Source organism: Dendrobates tinctorius, unplaced genomic scaffold (assembly GCF_039654945.1).
Source record: "Dendrobates tinctorius isolate UK_male_01 unplaced genomic scaffold, ASM3965494v1 ptg000111l, whole genome shotgun sequence".
Taxonomy (NCBI): Eukaryota; Metazoa; Chordata; class Amphibia; order Anura; family Dendrobatidae; genus Dendrobates; species Dendrobates tinctorius.
The window spans coordinates 26,210,540-26,230,149 of record NW_027361779.1 but is presented as its reverse complement, the minus strand read 5'-3'; the positions used below and the strand labels follow the sequence as shown (position 1 = coordinate 26,230,149).

At 44.7% G+C, this 19,610-nt stretch overlaps 1 protein-coding gene across 1 annotated transcript in view; it reads left to right on the top strand.

Moving 5' to 3' along the window:
* PNRC1 (proline rich nuclear receptor coactivator 1) overlaps window positions 1-17,095 on the top strand; it is a 33,221-nt gene extending 16,126 nt beyond the window's left edge. Inside the window, exon 2 of the mRNA XM_073589586.1 lies at window positions 15,874-17,095. Coding sequence (XP_073445687.1) covers window positions 15,874-16,329 — 456 coding nt within the window. The 3' untranslated portion in view covers window positions 16,330-17,095. The remainder of the gene's footprint in view (window positions 1-15,873) is intronic.
* The last annotated feature ends 2,515 nt before the right edge of the window (window positions 17,096-19,610 follow it).

Genomic DNA, 19,610 nt, shown 5'->3' with positions numbered 1-19,610 from the left:
TGCGAAATGGCAGGGACCATACGAAGTGCTGGAACGAGTAGGTGAAGTAAATTATAAGATGCACCAACCAGACAAGAGAAAGCCCGAACAAATATACCACATAAACTTGCTTAAGGCCTGGCGGGACAGGGAGAGTCTGGTGGCAGGAGCTGCCCTTGAGGATGGGCCTCGAGGGGCACCACCTTCTAAGGTAAAGGACCCCCAGGTAGCTCCGCCAGAAGTGGGTATTGCAGACACGCTATCCGAAAGCCAAAAACGAGAGACCAGGGAGTTCATACAGAGGAACGCAGATATTTTCTCGGAACTTCCTGGCCGGACTCACCTAATTAAACATGACATTATTACTGATCCACAGGCGCGGGTACGGCTTAAACCATACCGAATTCCGGAGGCTCGGAGACAAGCCATTGCCCAGGAAGTGAAGAAGATGTTAGAGCTCAGGGTCATTGAGGAGTCCCGGAGTGATTGGGCTAGCCCTATCGTACTGGTGCCCAAACCCGATGGGACTATCCGATTTTGTAACGATTTTCGGAAAGTAAACGAAGTATCGAAATTCGATGCCTACCCGATGCCAAGAGTCGATGAACTGATAGAGAGACTGGGTTCGGCTAGGTACATATCCACTATTGACTTAACAAAAGGTTATTGGCAGATTCCCCTCACGGAATCAGCCAAAGAGAAAACTGCCTTTGTTACGCCCCAGGGATTATTCCAGTACCGAGATATGCCATTTGGGTTGCATGGTGCCGCAGCCACCTTCTAACGTCTAATGGATATTGTCCTAAAACCCCATGGCCAGTATGCATCTGCGTACTTGGACGACATTATTATCTTTAGCAATGACTGGGACACGCATTTGTCAAAAGTACAAGCCGTCTTAGACTCCTTAAAAACAGCTGGGTTGACTGCCAATCCCAAGAAATGTACGTTGGGATTGGAAGAGGCTCGCTATCTGGGATATAGCATAGGGAGAGGCGTTGTGAATCCTCAAGCCAATAAAGTGGATGCTATTCAAAATTGGCCACGACCGGTAACCAAAAAACAGGTTGGAGCTTTTTTAGGGATCGTTGGTTATTATAGGCGGTTCATCAAACATTTTGCGACCATCGCAGCTCCTCTCACAGATCTTACTAAGGGGTCGAAATCTGTCACAATAAAGTGGAACGCAGAAGCAGAGGAGGCCTTTCAGCGATTGAAAACAGTCCTCTGTGACCAACCAGTGTTGGTTGCACCAGACTTTAAACGGGAGTTTATTGTCCAAACAGACGCCTCTGGGGTGGGCCTCGGCGCGGTTTTGTCTCAAGAAGTAAATGGCGAGGAACACCCAGTGGCCTATCTAAGCAGAAAGCTTACGAGAGCAGAAAAGAACTACAGTGTAGTTGAGCGGGAATCCCTGGCTGTGAAATGGCCCCTGTGCACCTTGCGCTATTATTTACTAGGTCGCCAGTTTAGGCTAGTGACGGACCATTCGCCCCTAACATGGATGTCCCGGGCAAAAGAAGGCAATGCACGGGTGACACGCTGGTTCTTAGCATTACAAGGGTTTAAATTTTCCGTTGAGCACAGGGCGGGCACAGCGCACAGAAATGCAGATGCGTTGTCTAGAACGCACTGCTTGGTGACTCGTCGTGTCCGACCCCACGGGCTCGAACAGAGGAGGGGGGTGTGTGAGGTGCCAAGGGGAGAGGTACTAGAAAACAGGTATGTTTCTCCCCGTTTCATTTCATATGTCTCCCTGTACTGATGATGAAGCCAGTTTATTTCACTGTAATCCAGTCCTGGTTTCCTTAGTGATCAGCATGGAAAGGACTGGTAGTTCCCTCTCCACTAATTCAATCCAGGTTTTGGTTTCCTGACTGGTCCAGCTGATATAATCAGGAGGAGCTGGAATCTCTCAGTCTATCCTCTGCTGAGCTGGGAGCTGACACAGTAAGATAACATGGACTTGTTTGCTGTTATATAGGTTTATTTTGTAGTTAGCCTGCTATTGTTAGTTAGTGGCCAGACGGCCTTAGACGTTTTATTTCATGTTTGGCATGTGTAACATTGGATAACAAGTGTGCACAATAAATATGCCGTGTCCATATTGCTAGTCTGCTGAAGTGACTTCATAGCCACACGCTTGTGCCAAAGCAAAGATCCTAGCTGAGCTATCTATTCCCCACAGCTGTTATATCAGGAGTATTGGAATACTGGGTATGAAGTCCATCACTCTTAAGGCAATGGAACCTGTTGTACTGAGTCTGTATGCCAATATAATGGGCCCATATGAGGCATTGGTGTGCAGTGGGTGAGGATCACCTCTATATACGCCGATAGTTACTACTGCGCAGGTGCGGCGAGCACCATTTTCAAATGGATTCTTCTTTTTCTCTTTGCCATGACAGCACACACTGAGAGAGGGGATCCGCCTCTAGGAACAGGAAACCTACAGAGAGATAAATGGGGCGGTCCCCCTCGCTCCCTCAGTTTGGTTTCCTGTTCCTAGAAGGAACCCACAGAGAAGCGGATTCCTGGCCTGGTAGCCGCCCGCGGCATTATATGAGCAACGGGGGCCCCAGAGCTGGAAGCAGCGACGGGCGGATCCAAACCTGGGAATCCCCCCTCAGCTGGTAATGCGGGTGATGCCTTGGCGAAGGCTGCCTGGCTCACCTAGGGGTGCAGTGGAGCGGCAACAGAGGATTTCCCTTCCGGGAAACATCGCATTACTGAGTGCGGCACAGCGTCGGGGAGAACCCCCCACGGAGATGGCGAGGCCAGGGAAGGAAAATGGATCCCTAAGCTCGCGCAGGACGCGGAGGTGCCTGGAGTGCTGAAAGGGAGAATCAACATACCAGATGATGAGCATCGGTATGTCGCTCCAGCAATGCAGGGGTAGCATTGGGTGACGCGCGGCGTCCAGAGGAGGTAAGGAGGCTGGCGCCAGCATGCAGAGACCAGGCGGCCCGGAAGTGAAGGAGCAACTTCCGGGGCAGGGGGAAGTATCGCCGTGCGTGACCGCGCATGCGCAGACAGAAGAAAAAAAATGATGAAACCGGAAAGCTGCATAAAAGCACCGGCCAGAGGCATACCGGTGCGCAGCCATGTCGTCGACAAACGACCCGGTTTCGCTCCAGGAGGTGCAGCCAGGGAAATCCCCACAGGGCAGCACGAGGAAAAGTGGCAGCAAAAGAAGGACTGAGAACACCAGAAGAAGCAGCAGCTCCAGGAGGGATACTAGCGAATGCTCAAGGCAGAGCGAACCCTCGGAGAAAAAGCGGAGAAAGTCATCTCGCGCCTCACCTCAGCCTGAGTCTCGAACCCCGCAGCCGGTATTAAGCTGACGAACTTCACGGGTGGGTGTTGGAGTCAAGCTCCTAGCTGATGGCGTCCTGTCTTTGTCTGTTTATGTACCCTTAGGCCAAAAGAACGGAGAAAAATAAAAACAGGGAATGTGCGTTATGCTCCCAGACGGTCACCCTAAGAGGTTGTGTCAAACCTGTATTCAACAGACCTTGCGAGAGGAATCCCCGGGTGGGAAAGAGGATATCCGGGCAGTAATCAGGGAAGAGTTGCGGGCCCTAGGCGGTCCCAGTGCTCTGAGTCCAGACCCCCATTAGGGGGATAGCCTCACCAGCTATTAGATCGCCTTCGGAAGCTGGGGATTTGGACTCTGATAGATCTCAGGAGTACCTAACCTCAGAAGAGGAAAAGCAGGCTTGCTTTCCCACAGACAGTGTGAATAATTTAGTTAAATCCGTACGGAATACCATGGAGCTATCCGATGTTAAGGAGCCCAAGACCCCGCAGGAGATAATGCTTGCGGGTATCTCCCAAAAGAAAGTCAAAGCCTTCCCAGTAGTCCCAGTAATAAAAGAGCTGGTAAAAAGGGAGTGGGAGAAGCAGGGGCAAAGAACCTTCATCCCCTTAGCTTCCAAACGGAAATACCCGTTTGAAGACGACGAGTTTGCGTCTTGGTCAAGAGCCCCTAAGGTAGATGCGGCAGTGGCCTCCACCTCCCGACGATCTTCCCTGCCAGTAGAGGACACAGGGACATTATTAGACCAAAAGGCGGATACTTTCCTCAAACGGTCTTGGGAAACATGCGCAGGGGCCTTCAAACTGGCTATAGCGGCCACGTGCATGGCAAGGTCCATGGTAATATGGCTAGACGAATTAGGGGAGAAGATAAAAAGCGGAGCATCCAGAGATAGGCTCCAGGCCTGTATTCCCCTGATTAAGGGCGCAGCCGCCTTTTTATCAGACGCCTCAGCTGACTCCCTCAGTCTATCTGCCAGAGCGGCAGGGTTAACCAACGCAGCCCGGCGGGCCTTGTGGTTAAAGGGGTGGAGAGTTGATGATGTACAGACAAAGACTAAACAGTACCTGTTTGGCGCACAGTTGGACGAGATCCTGACGAGAGCAGGAGAAAAGAAGGATTTCAGATCCCAAGACCGCTGGGGCAATAAAGATCCCAAGCAGAGAGGCAACCTGTTTGGAAAGCACTCCTTTAGGTCGGGGGACAGGTTCCGGTAATGATAAATCACCGGTAGGTGACAGGCTACTAAAATACAGCCACCAATGGGGAAAAATAACATCCAACTGCTGGGCCATTAATATTGTATCATCGGGCCTAAGGCTAGAATTTGTTCGGTATCCACCGAACTCCTTCCTATTGACTTCTTTGAAGTCCCCAACGCAGCAGAAGGTGTTAGAAAAAGAGATAACGGCACTCTTGTCTAAACAGGTACTGATAGAGGTGCCAAAAGATGAATGGGGAATGGGATTTTATTCTCCCCTATTTTTAGTTCCTAAGCCGGATGGTTCCTTTAGAATAATAATTAATTTAAAAAAGCTCAATGCTTTCCTGAGGCTACGGTCCTTTAAAATGGAATCAATACGATCAACACTAAAACTCTTGTTTCCTAGGTGCTATATGGCAGTTTTGGACCTAAAAGACGCCTATTACCATCTCCCTATATGCAGAGAGCACCAAAAATACCTACGAGTGGCAGTCTCGTTAGAGGATCGGATACAACATTTCCAGTTCACGGCAATGCCGTTCGGGTTATCCATGGCACCCCGTGTTTTTACCAAGCTAATGCTAGAGGTGATGTCATATTTAAGACTAAAGGACACCTTAATAATTCCGTACTTGGACGACCTGCTCATAGTAGGAAATTCTGTTTCCCAATGCGAGTGTAGGATTGCTGATGGTATCTCATCCCTACAGAGACTAGGCTGGCTGATCAACTGGGAAAAATCCATACTGAAACCAGTAACCTGTCAGACGTTCCTGGGCCTCCAAATAGATTCTGTAAGTCAAAAATGCTTTCTGCCAGAATCTAAAACACGGGCTATAATTAACAAGGTGCGAAAGGCAGGTAATAAAGACACTATGTCCTTGAGAGAAGGCATGTCCTTATTGGGGTCCCTAATATCATGCATTCCAGCGGTACAGTGGGCCCAATTCCACTCCAGGAAATTGCAGTGGAACGTTCTGCGAGAAGCAGACTGCAGGGCCGGTTAGAGGGGAGAATATCCCCATCACCAGAAGTAATCAGCTCCTTGGAGTGGTGGTTGAACCCGAGCAATCTAACAGGAGGAGTTCCATGGTGGATTGTCCCCTCAAGAATAGTCACCATAGACGCTAGCCCCTTGGGGTGGGGGGCCCATCTAGAAAGAGATATGATGCAGTGTCAATGGTCCAAACTCAAAGCGGGGAACTTGTCCAATATGAAGGAACTAACAGCGATATATCACGCTATATCTAAACTTCTCCCGCAGCTAAGAGGCACCCACACGAGAGTCCAGACAGACAATACCACCGCAGTGGCATACATAAACCGGCAAGGAGGTACGCGATTGGGACCGCTCATGTCTATCGTGGAAAAAATTCTAGAAATGGCCGAATCACATCTCCGTTCCTTGTCCGCTGTCCACATCAGAGGAGTGGACAATTCCAGGCCGGACTATCTCAGCCGCCAGACTTTACACCAAGGAAAGTGGGTCCTCAGCCGGCACATCTTCGAGATGATAGCGGCCAGATGGGGCAGACCAGACATATGGTGTTGTTACCAACAGTGGTCAGGAAAATACGGGAGGAAGGGGCCAGGGTCATCTTGATAGCCCCGTTTTGGCACAAGAGACCGTGGTTTTCATGGTTGAGAGCGATGTCGATTGCCGACCCATGGATTCTCCCTCTACACCAGGACCTTCTGTCACAGGGACCCTGTCACCATCCCTGGGTCAGATCCCTGCACCTGGCAGCATGGAATTTGAAAGGGGGTTATTGAAGTTGAGAGGATTCTCAAATAATCTTATCAACACTCTACTTCAGAGTAGGAAAGAATCCACAACAAAAATTTGTGAAAATATGGAAAAAAAAATTTTAGCTTTTCACACTGCAAAATTTTCCAGCGAGGTATCCATTAGAGCTATTCTAGAATTCCTGCATAAGGGCCGAGAGTTGAAACTCGGTGAACACCCTAAAGGTCCATGTATCGGCTCTAGGAGCCTTATATAACCACAATGTGGCTGGAAATAAATGGGTGGCCAGATTTATTTCAGCCTGTCAACGAGCGAAGCCAATCCACATCCCTCATCTCCCAACATGGAACCTTAGCTTGGTCTTGGACGCCTTCACTCAGGCTCCATTTGAGCCCATACACTCGGCATCAATAAAATGCCTTTCATTGAATCATAGAATCATAGAACCGTAGAGTTGGAAGGGACCTCCTGGGCCATCTGGTCCAACCCCCTGCTCAAAGCAGGATTCGCTAAATCATCCCAGTCAGATGTCTGTCCAGCCTCTGTTTGAAGACTTCCATTGAAGGAGAACTCACCACTTCTCGTGGCAGCTTGTTCCACTCATTGATCACTCTAACTGTCAAAAAGTTTTTTCTAATATCTAATCTGTGTCTCCTCCCATTCAGTTTCATCCCATTGCTTCTAGTCTTTCCTTGTGCAAATGAGAATAAAGTTGATCCTTCTACAATGTGACAGCCCTTTAGATATTTGTAGACAGCTATTAAGTCTCCTCTCAGTCTTCTCTTTCGCAAACTAAACATTCCCAATTCCTGCAACCTTTCCTCATAAGACAGGGTTTGCAGACCGGTCACCATTCTGGTCGCTCTTTTCTGAACTTGCTCCAGTTTGTTGATGTCTTTTTTAAAATGTGGTGCCCAAAACTGGACACAATATTCCAGATGAGGTCTGACCAAAGAGGAGTAGAGGGAAATAATGACTTCACGTGATCTAGACTGTATGCTTCTGTTAATACATCCTAGAATTGCATTTGCCTTTTTTGCTGCTGCATCACACTGTTGACTCATATTCAGTCTGTGATCTATTAGTATACCCAAGTCTTTTTCACATGTGCTGTCACTTAGCCCTATTCCTCCCATTCTATATATGCTTTTTTCGTTTTTATTGCCCAGATGTAGTACTTTGCATTTCTCCCTGTTAAAAACCATTCTGTTAGTTGCTGCCCACTTCTCCAGTTTATTTAAATCTTTTTGAATCCTTTCTCTCTCTTCTCTAGTATTAGCTATCCCTCCTAGCTTTGTGTCATCAGCAAATTTAATCAGTTTACCCTCAATTCCTTCATCTAAATCGTTGATAAAGATGTTGAACAATACAGGGCCCAGGACAGAGCCCTGTGGTACCCCACTTGAGACATTCTTCCAACTGGATGTGCAGCCATTTACGACCACTCTTTGGGTCCGATCACTAAGCCAGTTATGAATCCACCTAACAGTTGCCTTGTCCATTCCATACTTAGTCATTTTTTCAATAAGGATTGTATGAGAGACTTTGTCAAATGCTTTGCTGAAGTCAAGATATACTATATCTACAGCATTTCCTTGATCCACCCAATCAGTGATACCGTCATAGAAGGAAATTAAGTTTGTCTGACATGACTTATTAGTTACAAACCCATGCTGACTCTGTTTAGTCACTTCATTCTTATCCAGGTATTGACATACATGTTGTTTAATAATTTGTTCAAAGATCTTTCCTGGTATAGAAGTCAGACTCACCGGCCTATAGTTGCCTGGGTCCACCTTCTTCCCCTTTTTGAAGATAGGAACAACATTTGCTCTTCTCCAGTCTTCTGGCACTTCTCCTGTTATCCAAGAATTTTCAAAGATTATGGAGAGGGGTTCAAAAATTTCTTCTGCTATCTCCTTCAGTACTCTGGGGTGTAATTCATCTGGACCTGGAGACTTGAATTCATTTAGGTTAGCTAAGTGTTTCCTCACTATCTTTCTGTTTATAGATATCCTGGATTCTTCTATTCCCTTAATAGGACAGTGAATAACAGTTGATGTTACATTTCCTTTCTGAGAGAAAACAGATGCAAAATAGGAATTTAAAAGTTCAGCCTTCTCAACATCCTGTCTTACCATTTCATCATTTTCATCCTGTAAAAATCCTATAGCATCTTTGACTTTTCTTTTACTTTTGACATATCCCCAAAATCCTTTATTATTGCTTTTGACATCTCTTGCAAGCCTCAATTCATTTTCAGCTTTAGCTAATCTGATTTGTGCCCTGCAGGTTCTGCAGACAGCATTATATTCTTCTTTAGATATGCCTCCCTCTTTCCATTTTATAAACATTTTTTTCTTCCTTTTTAGCATGTGCTTAAGTTCTGTGTTCATCCATCCTGGTTTCCTTAAATGCTTCCTATTCTTCCCTCTTTTCGGAATTGTTAACAACTGTGCTTTGAGAATTTCATTTTTCAAGATTTCCCATCCTTCCTGGACATTTTTGTCTTTAAGGATATCCAGCCATTGGATCCCTCCAATTCTCTTTCTGAATACCTTAAAATCTGCCTTTCTGAAATCTAACCTTGACGTCTGAGTCTTCACAGATCTTCCGCCTCTAGTTATCCAAAATTCTAAAATAGCATGGTCGCTACCTCCTAGGGTCCCAGCCACTTTTACCTCCTCAACCATTTCCTCCCTGTTTATAAGGATTAGATCCAAGGTAGCAGTTCCCCTTGTTTTCTCCCTTACCTTTTGGAAGATAAAGTTGTCAGCAAGAGAGGATAAGAATTTCCTTGACCTGTTAGTTTTGCCTGAGAGAGATTCCCAACAAATGTCTGGATAGTTGAAATCTCCCATGACAACTATGTCATATTTTTTGGAGAACTTGGCGATTTGATGCATAAAGAGTTCATCCATATCTTCAGCTTGCACAGGCGGCCTGTAGTAAATGCCTACAATGGTGTCCTTTCCATTGTTCTGTCCTTGTATTCTTACCCAAACAGTTTCCACAGAACTCCCAGTCTCTGAAGCTTCAATCTCTGTGCAGATATACGCGTTTCTAACATACAATGCGACACCCCCTCCTCGTTTATCAAGTCTGTTTCTTGCAAATAAGTTGTATCCTTCTAGCCTTGTATTCCAATCATGTGTATTGTCCCACCAAGTTTCAGTGATTCCAATGACATCATATTTCTTTTCCTGTGTTAGTAGTTCCAATTCTCCTTGTTTGTTGCCCATGCTTTGTGCATTAGTATAGAAACATTTTAGTTTGTGATTGGTTTCTCTTTCTCCAATATTTTTATTAATTAGATTCTTTCGTCTTTGTTCTTCCTTTCCACTTCTAATAGCAGAGTTCTCAATAGCATTTGTCAGGTGTATGGCTTTTTCTGGTCTTTTGCTTCCCTTCCCATGTTGTTCTAGTTTAAAGCTCTCCTTACAAGTGTAGCAAGGCGACTTCCAAATACATGCTTTCCAGTCTTCGTAAGGTGCACCCCATCTCTAGCAAGTAGTCCATTGTATAAGTAGTTCACTCCGTGATCCAGAAATCCAAATCGTTGCTGACGGCACCATCGACGTAGCCAGTTGTTCACCTGCAGAATCTTATTCCACCTCCTTGTTCCATGGCCATCCACTGGGAGGATGGAAGAGAAGATCACCTGCGCTCCCAGTTCTTTCACTTTCTTGCCTAAGTCTTCAAAGTCTCTGCAGATGGTTTCCAGGTTGTTTCTTGCGGTGTCATTTGTCCCCACATGTAGTAGCAGGAATGGGTAGTCATCTGTAGGTCTGAAGAGTCCTGATATCCTGTCAGACACATCTTTAATTTTTGCACCTGGAAGACAGCACTTTCTCTTGAAGTTATATCCGGTCTGCAGATAGCGGCCTCTGTTCCTCTCAACAGGGAATCCCCCATGACCACCACTCTCCGTTTCTTCTTCACAACATTTTTCTTTCTCCATCCAGGAGGACTCTGAAGGCGTACAAGGTTGCTGTTTGTTGGCAAAGTCTTATCCTGAAGTAATTCTTCATCGTTTTCCTGCGTGAGAGCCTGGTACTGGTTTCTGAGCAGTATGGGTGCTGACTGCCTCCTGATCCTCCTGCTTCTCTGGGTCACATGTCTCCATTCCTCTGTTTCTTCAGGTGCACTTCGAATTTCTTCTCTTTCTGTAACATGAAGAGATAATTCTGCTCTGTCCAAGAACTCTTCACCTTCCTTAATGATCTTCAACGTAGCTAACCTCTCTTCGAGATTTTGCAACTTTTCCTCCAACAGGGACACAAGCTTGCATTTGTGGCATGTGAAGTTTGGCTTTTCCACTGGTAAATCTGTGAACATGTAGCAAGAAATGCAGCTCACCAAATGGCTCCTGGCCTCTTCCATCTTGAGATTTCTTAAAGACTGCCCTACTAATAGCTCTAGTCTCGGCAAGAGGAGTAGGTGATCTCCAAGCCTTGTCGGTAGACACCCCCCCCCCCCCCTTTCATAGATCCCAAGGGGTGTGCCTTCCCTCGTTCTATGAGAACCCGGTAATGCCAGAGGAGGTTACATTCCATACATTAGATGTGAAGAGAGCAGTTCTAGCCTACCTAGATAGAACCAGTCCCTGGAGGCAGAGCAGGGCTCTTTTTATCTCCTTCCAGGGTAACAAGAAGGAGTCTAAATTTACCAGAGGCACGCTGTCCAGGTGGATCAGAAATGCAATCACGATGGCATATTCAGCGAAGGGAGAAGACCCTCCACGGGGTATAAAGGCGCACTCTACTCTAGCCATATCATCCTCCTGGGCAGAAAGAGCGAACGTCCCAATCGAGCTAATATGTAAGGCTGCGACTTGGTCGTCTCCATCTACGTTTTATAGCCACTATAGACTAGATCTATCCTTCTCCGATGACTTGGTTTTTGGTAGATCGGTCCTTAGCACGGTGTGCCCTCCCAAGTGATTATCTCTGAAAATCCAAAAAAATATATATATGTAAATCGTTGATCTAACAAAATTTGACTAAAACATGGCGGCTCCTCCTTGTTCTCTGTAATCCAAACTTAGTGAGCGATTGGGACCACCCCATTTATCTCTCTGTAGGTTTCCTGTTCCTAGGGGCGGATCCCCTCTCTCAGTGAGTGCTGTTGTGGACTCTACAAAAGAGTATTACCAGTAAGTAATCCGTTTGTTTTTTTTTGTTTGTTTTTTTTTACCCCTTTCTGACATCAGACGTACTATCCCGTCCATGGGACCCGGGCCCCTATGCCCATGGACGGGATAGTACGTCTAGCGCGATCAGCGGCGCCCACGTGGTGAGCGCCGCTGATCGCGGCCGGGTGTCAGCTGTGATGATGTGTCAGGGGCGGTCACGGACACGTTAACCCCTTGCACACCGCGATCAAACATGATCGCGGTGTACCGGGGGTTAAAGAGAAGCATCGGCAGGGAGGGGGCTCCTTCCGTGCTTCCCTGAGCCCCCCACAGCAGCGCTATGTGCAGCGCTGCTGCGGGGGGCTCCTTTCCTGCAGGCCACCGAATCCAAGATGGCGACAGGGGCCTGCAGGGAGTTGACTTCCTCAGTCAATAAAAGTACACACATTAGGTATCGCCGCGTCCGTAACGACCTGCCCTATAAAACTGTCCCATTAGTTAACCCTTTTAGCGAACCCCTTAAAAAATAAAAACAAAAAACGAAGCAAAAAATGATTTATTATCATACCGCCAAACAAAAAGTGCAATAACGCGCGATCAAAAAGACGCATATAAATATCCCTGGTACCGCTGAAAACGTCATCTTGTCCCACAAAAAATGAGCCGCCATACAGCATCATCAGCGAAAAGATATAAAAGTTATAACTCGCAGAATAAAGCGATGCAAAAATAATTATTTTTTATATAAAATAGTTTTCATTGCATAAAAGCGCCAAAACATAAAAAAAAGACCTAAATGAGGTATCGCTGTAACCGTACTGACCCGAAGAATAAAACCGCTTTATCAATTTTACCGCACGCGGAACGGTGTAAACGCACCTCCCCCCCCAAAAGAAATTTATGAAACGCTGGTTTTTGTTCATCCTGCGTCCCAAAAATCCAAATAAAAAGCGATCAAAAAATGTCACATGCCCGAAAATGGTACCAATAGAAACGTCAACTCGTCCCGCAAAAAATAAGACCTCACATGACTCGGTGGGTCAAAGTACGGAAAAATTATAGCTCTCAACATGTGGTGATGCAAAAACTGTTTTTTACAATAAAAAGCGTCTTTTAGCGTATGACAGCTGCCAAAAATAAAAACCCGCCATAAATAGTAAATCAAACCCCCGTTATCACCCCCTTAGTTAGGGAAAAATAATAAAATTAAAAGAAAATGTATTTATTTCCATTTTTCCATTAGGGCTTGGGTTAGGGCTGAGATTAGGGTTAGGGGTGTGTTGAGGTTCGGGTTGTAGTTAGAATTGGGGGTTTCCACTGTTTGGGCACATCAGGTGCTCTCCAAATGCAACATGGCGTCTGATCTCAATTCCAGCCAATTCTGAGTTGAAAAAGTCAAATGGTGCTCCTTCCCTTCCAAGCTCTGCCATGCGCTCAAACAGTGTTTTACCCCCACATATGGGGTATCATCCTACTCAGGACAAGTTGCAAAACAACTTTTGTGATCCATTTTCTCCTGTTACCCTTAGGAAAATAAAAAATTGGGGGCAAAAATATCATTTTTGTGGAAAAAAATGATTTTTTTTATTTATTTTTTTTATTTTCACACCCGGGCGTTATAAACTTCTGTGAAGCACTTGGGGGTGCTCACCACACATCTAGATAAGTTCCGTGGCGGGTCTAGTGTCCAAAATGGGGACACTTGTGGGGAGTTTCAATAGTTTAGGTACATCAGGGGCTCTCCAAAAGCACATGACACCCGCAGACCATTCCATCAAAGTCTGCATTCCAAAACATCACTACTTCCCTTCCGAGCCCCGACGTGTGCCCATACAATAGTTTTCTCCCACATATGGGGTATCAGTGTACTCAGGACAAATTGGACAACAACTTTTGGGGTCCAATTTCTCCTGTTACCCTTGGGAAAATAAAAAAATTGGGGACTAATTGATCATGTTTGTGGAAAAAAAATACGATTTTTTTATTTTCATGCCCGGGCATTATAAACTTCTGTGAAGCCCTTGGGGGTTCAAAGTGCTCACCACATATCTAGATAAGTTCCTTAGGGGGTCTAGTTTCCAAAATGGGGTCATTTGTGGGGGGTTTCCACTGTTTAGGTACATTAGGGGCTCTCCAAAGGCAACATGACACCCGCATACCATTCCATCAAATCTGCATTCCAAAATGTCACTACTTCCCTTCCGAGCCCCGACGTGTGCCCATACAGTAGTTTTCTCCCACATATGGGGTGTCAGCGTACTCAGAACAAATTGGACAACAACTTTTGGGGTCCAATTTCTCCTGGTACTCTTGGGAAAATAAAAAAATTGGTGACTAAAAGATCATGTTTGTGGAAAAAATACGAATTTTTTATTTTCATGCCGGGGCATTATAAACTTCTGTGAAGCCCTTGTGGGTTCAAAGTTCTCACCACATATCTAGATAAGTTCCTTAGGGGGTCTAATTTCCAAAATGGTGTCATTTGTGGGGGGTTTCCACTGTTTTGGTACATCAGGGGTTTTCCAATCGCGACATGGTGTCCGATCTCAATTCCCGCCAAAAACGTCAAATGGCGCTACTTCCCTTCCGAGCTCTTCCATGCGCCGAAACAGTGGTTCCCCCCCACATATCAGGTATCAGCGTACTCAGGACGAATTGCACAATAACTTTTGCAGTCCAATTTCTCCTGTTACCCTTGGTAAAATAAAAAAAATTGAACCTGAAGTATTTAGTATTTTTTGGTGAAAAAAGTTAATGTTTTAATTTTTTTTTTTTTTTTTTTAATAAATATTCAAAAAATTCCTGTGACGCACCTAAAGGGTTAATAAACTTCTTGAATGTGGTTTTGAGCACCGTAAGGGGTGCAGTTTTTAGAATGGTGTCACTTTTGGGTATTTTCTATCATATAGACCCCTCAAAGTGGCTTCAAATGTGATGTGGTCCGTAAAAATAAAATCGTGTTGCAAAAATGAGAAATCGCTGGTCAATTTTTAACCCTTAACTTCCTAACAAAAAAAAATTTTGGTTCCAAAATTGTGCTGATGTAAAGTAAACATGTGGGAAATGTTGTTAAGTTTTTTGTGTGCCGTATCTCTGAGATTTAAGGGCATAAAAATTCAAATTTGGAAAATTGCGAAATTTTCAAAATTTTCGCCAAATTTCTGTTTTTTTCACAAACGCAAGTTATTTGAATGACATTTTACCAAAATCATGAAGTACAATATGTCACGAGAAAACAATGTCAGAATCACCGGGATCCATGGAAGCGTTCCAGAGTTATGACCTCATAAAGGGACCGTGGTCAGAATTGTGAAAATTGGCCCGGTCATGAACGTGCAAACCACCCTTGGGGGTGAAGGGGTTAAATATTAGGCTAACCTCAACCATAATAATTATATGCACACTTCACATGCGATTATGCTGCAGCGCAGGTGCCACTGCTGACGCCTGCAGGTTTTTTTGTTTTGTTTTTTTAGCACATATATATAATATTTGTTAGCTAGGGAGTAAGTCACTGTGGCATCAGTGACCTGTCAGGAGTCTTCATTATGAATACCTAATCAGAGCACCACATGAAGACCCCACACAGGCCGCCCTGAAGCACGAGCATATCATTAAAGGCCCCGTTACATTTAGCGATGCACCAGCGATCCCGACCACGAAATGACCTGGTCAGGATCGCTCGTGCATTGCTAAATGGTCGCTAGTGAGCTGCCAAACAGGCAGATCTCACCAGCGATGCAGCAGCGGTCGTACTCACCTGTCAGATGTGGCGAGGGTGACAGTCTTCCGCCTGCATCCATGGCTCGCTCATCGGCGCAAGCAGGAAGCCGACGACGAGAAATGGACCAGGCCGATCTCGCGCGATCAGCGATAGCCAGCGGGGGAGCCGGTCGGAGGTGAGTATCACATGTAGTGATATCGCTAGTGATATCGTTGCTGCGTCACAAAATCGGTGACGCTTTAGCGATATCGCTATGTTTAAAGGGCCCTTAACTCAAAATTGAAAATAAAGATTAAACAACAACCACAAGACGGATTTCATCTATGATGGTATCATTTTAATCAGTATAACGGCGCTGACCAGACAATGTCAGTAGGTTACTGTGTACAATCCTATCTGCCGGTAAGTTCTTGGGCCCCGTAAGAAACCCAACAGTTCTGGATAATAACTGTAAACTTATTCTGCAGGTTCATGCTTTAATGACAGCGACTCATTTTTATGATCCATAACTTTTTATTTTTCCATAGACTGTTGTGTTAGAGCTTCTTTGTTGCAGGACACGCTGTTGTTTACACTGGTGCCATTGTTGGGTGTATATGACTTTGATTACTTTGTTTCATTTTTTTGTGAGGCTGGATGAGCATCCTTGGTAATGGATGATAAAAAGCTGTGTGTGAGCCCAAGAAGTGTTACTTTTGAGAATTTCATCTTGACATATCTGCAGTAAACTTTTTTTTTTTTTTTTTTTTCTCTCTCTCATGAATAGGTATTAAAAACAAGAGTGAAGACTGACAAAAAGACTGTGAAATCAGAAAAAAACAATACCTCTCACAGTCCAGCAGCACTTCGATGTGAGCAACGTAGTCTCCACAAACAGAAGAATAAATGTAACATTCAGTCTTTAAAGAGCAATTCCCCGAAAAAGGCTGAAAGGCTTCATCCTGACTCTGAGTTTATAAATAGGTCTGTTCAGAAAGTTGAAAAGAAACCATTAACAAGTGCTGAAAATGTCCAAAATATCAAAATGAAAAAAGAAGGGTATACCCAGGATGAAATTGAAAAGGAGATCAATTATGCAGGAGCAAAATTCAGTGATCCACCATCCCCAAGTGTGCTCCCAAAGCCTCCAAGTCACTGGATGGGGATAAATGGTCAGTATTCCGACCACCGTAAGGAGTTAATGACATATCATCTGAAAACCCTATTGAAAGTCCAGCTGTAATCGTCCAGAGTTGTGCTTGAAGCTCTTTTAGTGAACATTTTATTACAGACCCAATTGAGATGTCCAGCATTTTTCCAAGTTTGGAGCTTTTTTTTGTGCAGGAACTTAAATAGACCTTACCTTTTGCATTTCTGTACAGAACTGTAGTATTATATTTTGTATGGTTGTGTAAATAGTGTACACAGTGTAATTTGTGTATAGCCTCGTTTATACTCCAAGTAAATTTTTAGTTTTGTTATAAAGGTATGTATTTTGACCTGACTAAAGAAACCAATGTGTTTTATATGTAAGGTGACAAGGTTTCACTACAGTCAAATGAATACACAGAGGACTTCCCTTTTATGAATCCCTATTTACTATGTTAATTACCCAAATTTCTAGCACTTGACTTGAATAAACTGGCCAGTGCCTCTCCCGACCCGAGCGTGACCGCTTCATATGCAGCAGTCACGCTCGGATCAGGAGAACTGCAGCCAGTCCGAGCACTTCGGTCTGATCATGGTTGGATTTATACGGCCTTCTGACTGCGCCCTTTATATGAAATGGGAAGCACTTTTTGGTCCATCGCTATTGCACCTGTTTTATCTAATTCAGGAGTTGAAGGAAAACAGGTATCTCAAAAGATATTGCACTTCTGTCGCATTTGTAAAGCACTGCACAAATTAACACTGGAATCTAAAACATTCCCAATATGAGTCTATAATGATTACATCCTTCCACATAAATTGGTTATTGTTAAATTAAATAAAATAATTTGGCCCCCCCATTTGTATTTGATGTGGTGATTATGTGAGTATGAATGGATGACGTCTCATAAAGGCTTTCACACCAATAGTAAGATTTGGTGGGCGCAACCTAAATTATAATTTGGAATGTTGTTTAAACATGCATAGCTACAGTATGATGAAACGTACATTTATTAATAGAGGACAGCACATCCTAAGAAATAATAGATGTTTAGCACAATCTCTAGAAAGAAAGCTGTACAAATCCACAAATAACAATCCTTTAAAAGCACACAGATGTGTGAAGTTGAGAGTACGTGTCCCAAATGGTAGACCGAAAGGATGACCGTTCCCATACCCAAAATAGGAGCAAGACGTATCTGGGAAAAAATGCAAGGTCTAGAAAAGTATACTCAATAAAACCAGAATGACTCTAAGGCTGGGGTCACACTTGCAACTGCAAGGCGAGAAACTCGCACATCAATACCCAGCACTTGGGACCTGAGCGCTCCGCTGCATAGAAATACATGCAACCGCACACTCCGGTCCCAGGTGCCGGCGGCAGTGCCAGGTATTGATGCTAGAGACTGGCATTGCAGTTGCATGTGTGAGCCTGGCCTTAAATTGATTAGATGCAAAATGGCATGAGAGAGAAAAATTGTGTTGGGCCGGGTGCACACGATCTGAAAGTAGCCGCGTTTTGGACGCAGCCCTTGTTAGCTACGTCCAAAGCGCTGCCGTCTATTGAACGCAGGTGAATCTTCATGTTCATTTAACGATGCAGGTTCACTACGTCCAATACATTCTATGGGTGAAATTTCTCTTGAGGAGGCAAGCATCCTCGCAAGAGAAATTGACATGCTATGGTCTGGAAATACACTCCGCATCTCAGTCTCCCCGAGTGATCTGCAGGAGTCTGGACGCATAGTGGACATGGGATTACTTGAAATCCCATCCACTATGCAGTAGCATGTGGCCGCTGCGGGTTTGACGCTTCATTAAGTATGCAGCGTCAAACCCATAGTAACTTCGGATCGTGTGCACATACCCTTACAGAAAATAGCCAATCAATATATCGGTATGGCACATTATCAGTAAAGCTTGTTTTATAAAGAAGTACACTTGGCAAATATAAGAATTCAATAATATGGCAGTATGAAGATCACCAAATGTATATATTAGACAATGATACAGTGGTGAAAAAAAGTATTTAGTCAGCCACCAATTGTGCAAGTTCTCCCACTTAAAAAGATGAGAGGCCTGTAATTGACATAGGTAGACCACAACTATGAGGGTGAAAATGAGAAAACAAATCCAGAAAATCACATTGTCTGATTTGACAAGGTTTATTTTGAAAATTATGGTGGAAAATAAGCATTTAGTCATTAACAAAAGTTCATCTCAATATTTTGTTATATATCCTTTGTTGGCAATGACAGAGGTCAAATGTTTTCTATAAGTCTTCACAAGGTTGGCACACACTGTTGGTGGTATGTTGGTCCATTCCTCCATGCAGATCTCCTGTAGAGCAGTGATGTTTTGGACCTGTCACTGGGCAACACAGATTTTCAAATCTCTCCAAAGGTTTTCTATGGGATTGAGATCTGGAGACTGGCTAGGCCACTCCAGGACCTTCATATGCTTCTTTTGAAGCCACTCCTTTGTTGCCCTGGTCGTGTGCTTGGGATCATTATCGTTCTGAAAGACCCATCCATGTTTCATCTTCAATGCCCTTGCTGATGGAAGAGCGTTTGCACTCAAAATCTCACGATACATGGCCCCATTCATTCTTTCATGTACACGGACCAGTTATACTGGTCCCTTTGCAGAGAAACAGCCCCAAAGCATGATGTTTCCACCCCCATGCTTCAAAGTAGGTATGGTGTTCTTTGGATGCAACTCAGCATTCTGTCTCCTCCAAACATGGCAAATTTTGTTTCCACCAAACAGTTCTACTTTGGTTTCATCAGACCATATGACATTCTCCCAATACTCTTCTGGATAATCCAAATGCTCTCTAGCAAACTTCAAATTGGCCCGGACATGTACTGGCTTAAGCAGGGGACATGTCTGGCACTGCGGGATCTGAGTCCCTGGCAGCGTAGTGTGTTACTGATGGTAGCCTTTGTTACGGTGGTCCCAGCTTTATGCAGATCAATCACTAGGTCTGTTATGAATGGGTCACCGAGGAGAAAAAAGCAGAACAAGCTAAGTCACAGAAAACCAGAGAGGTTGGTAACTATGCAGATTGCAGATCCCTGATCTTACCACAACAACTAGCAGTACCCGTGGAGCGTGCCTACGATGTTCCTAGACTCCTCGTCACGGCCGGAGGACTAAATAAGCCTAAAGCAAGAAAAGGGAAAACTAACTGCCCCAGAGCAGACCCCAAAGGAATAGATAGCCCCCACACATGTATTGATGGTGAAACAAGATGAAGGCACAAACACAGGCAGGAAAATAGGCTGAGCAAATGACTGGGCCCAAACTAACTAGACAGGAAAGGAAAGACACTGTCTGCAACCTGCAAAAAACCCTACGAAAATCATGTCCAAC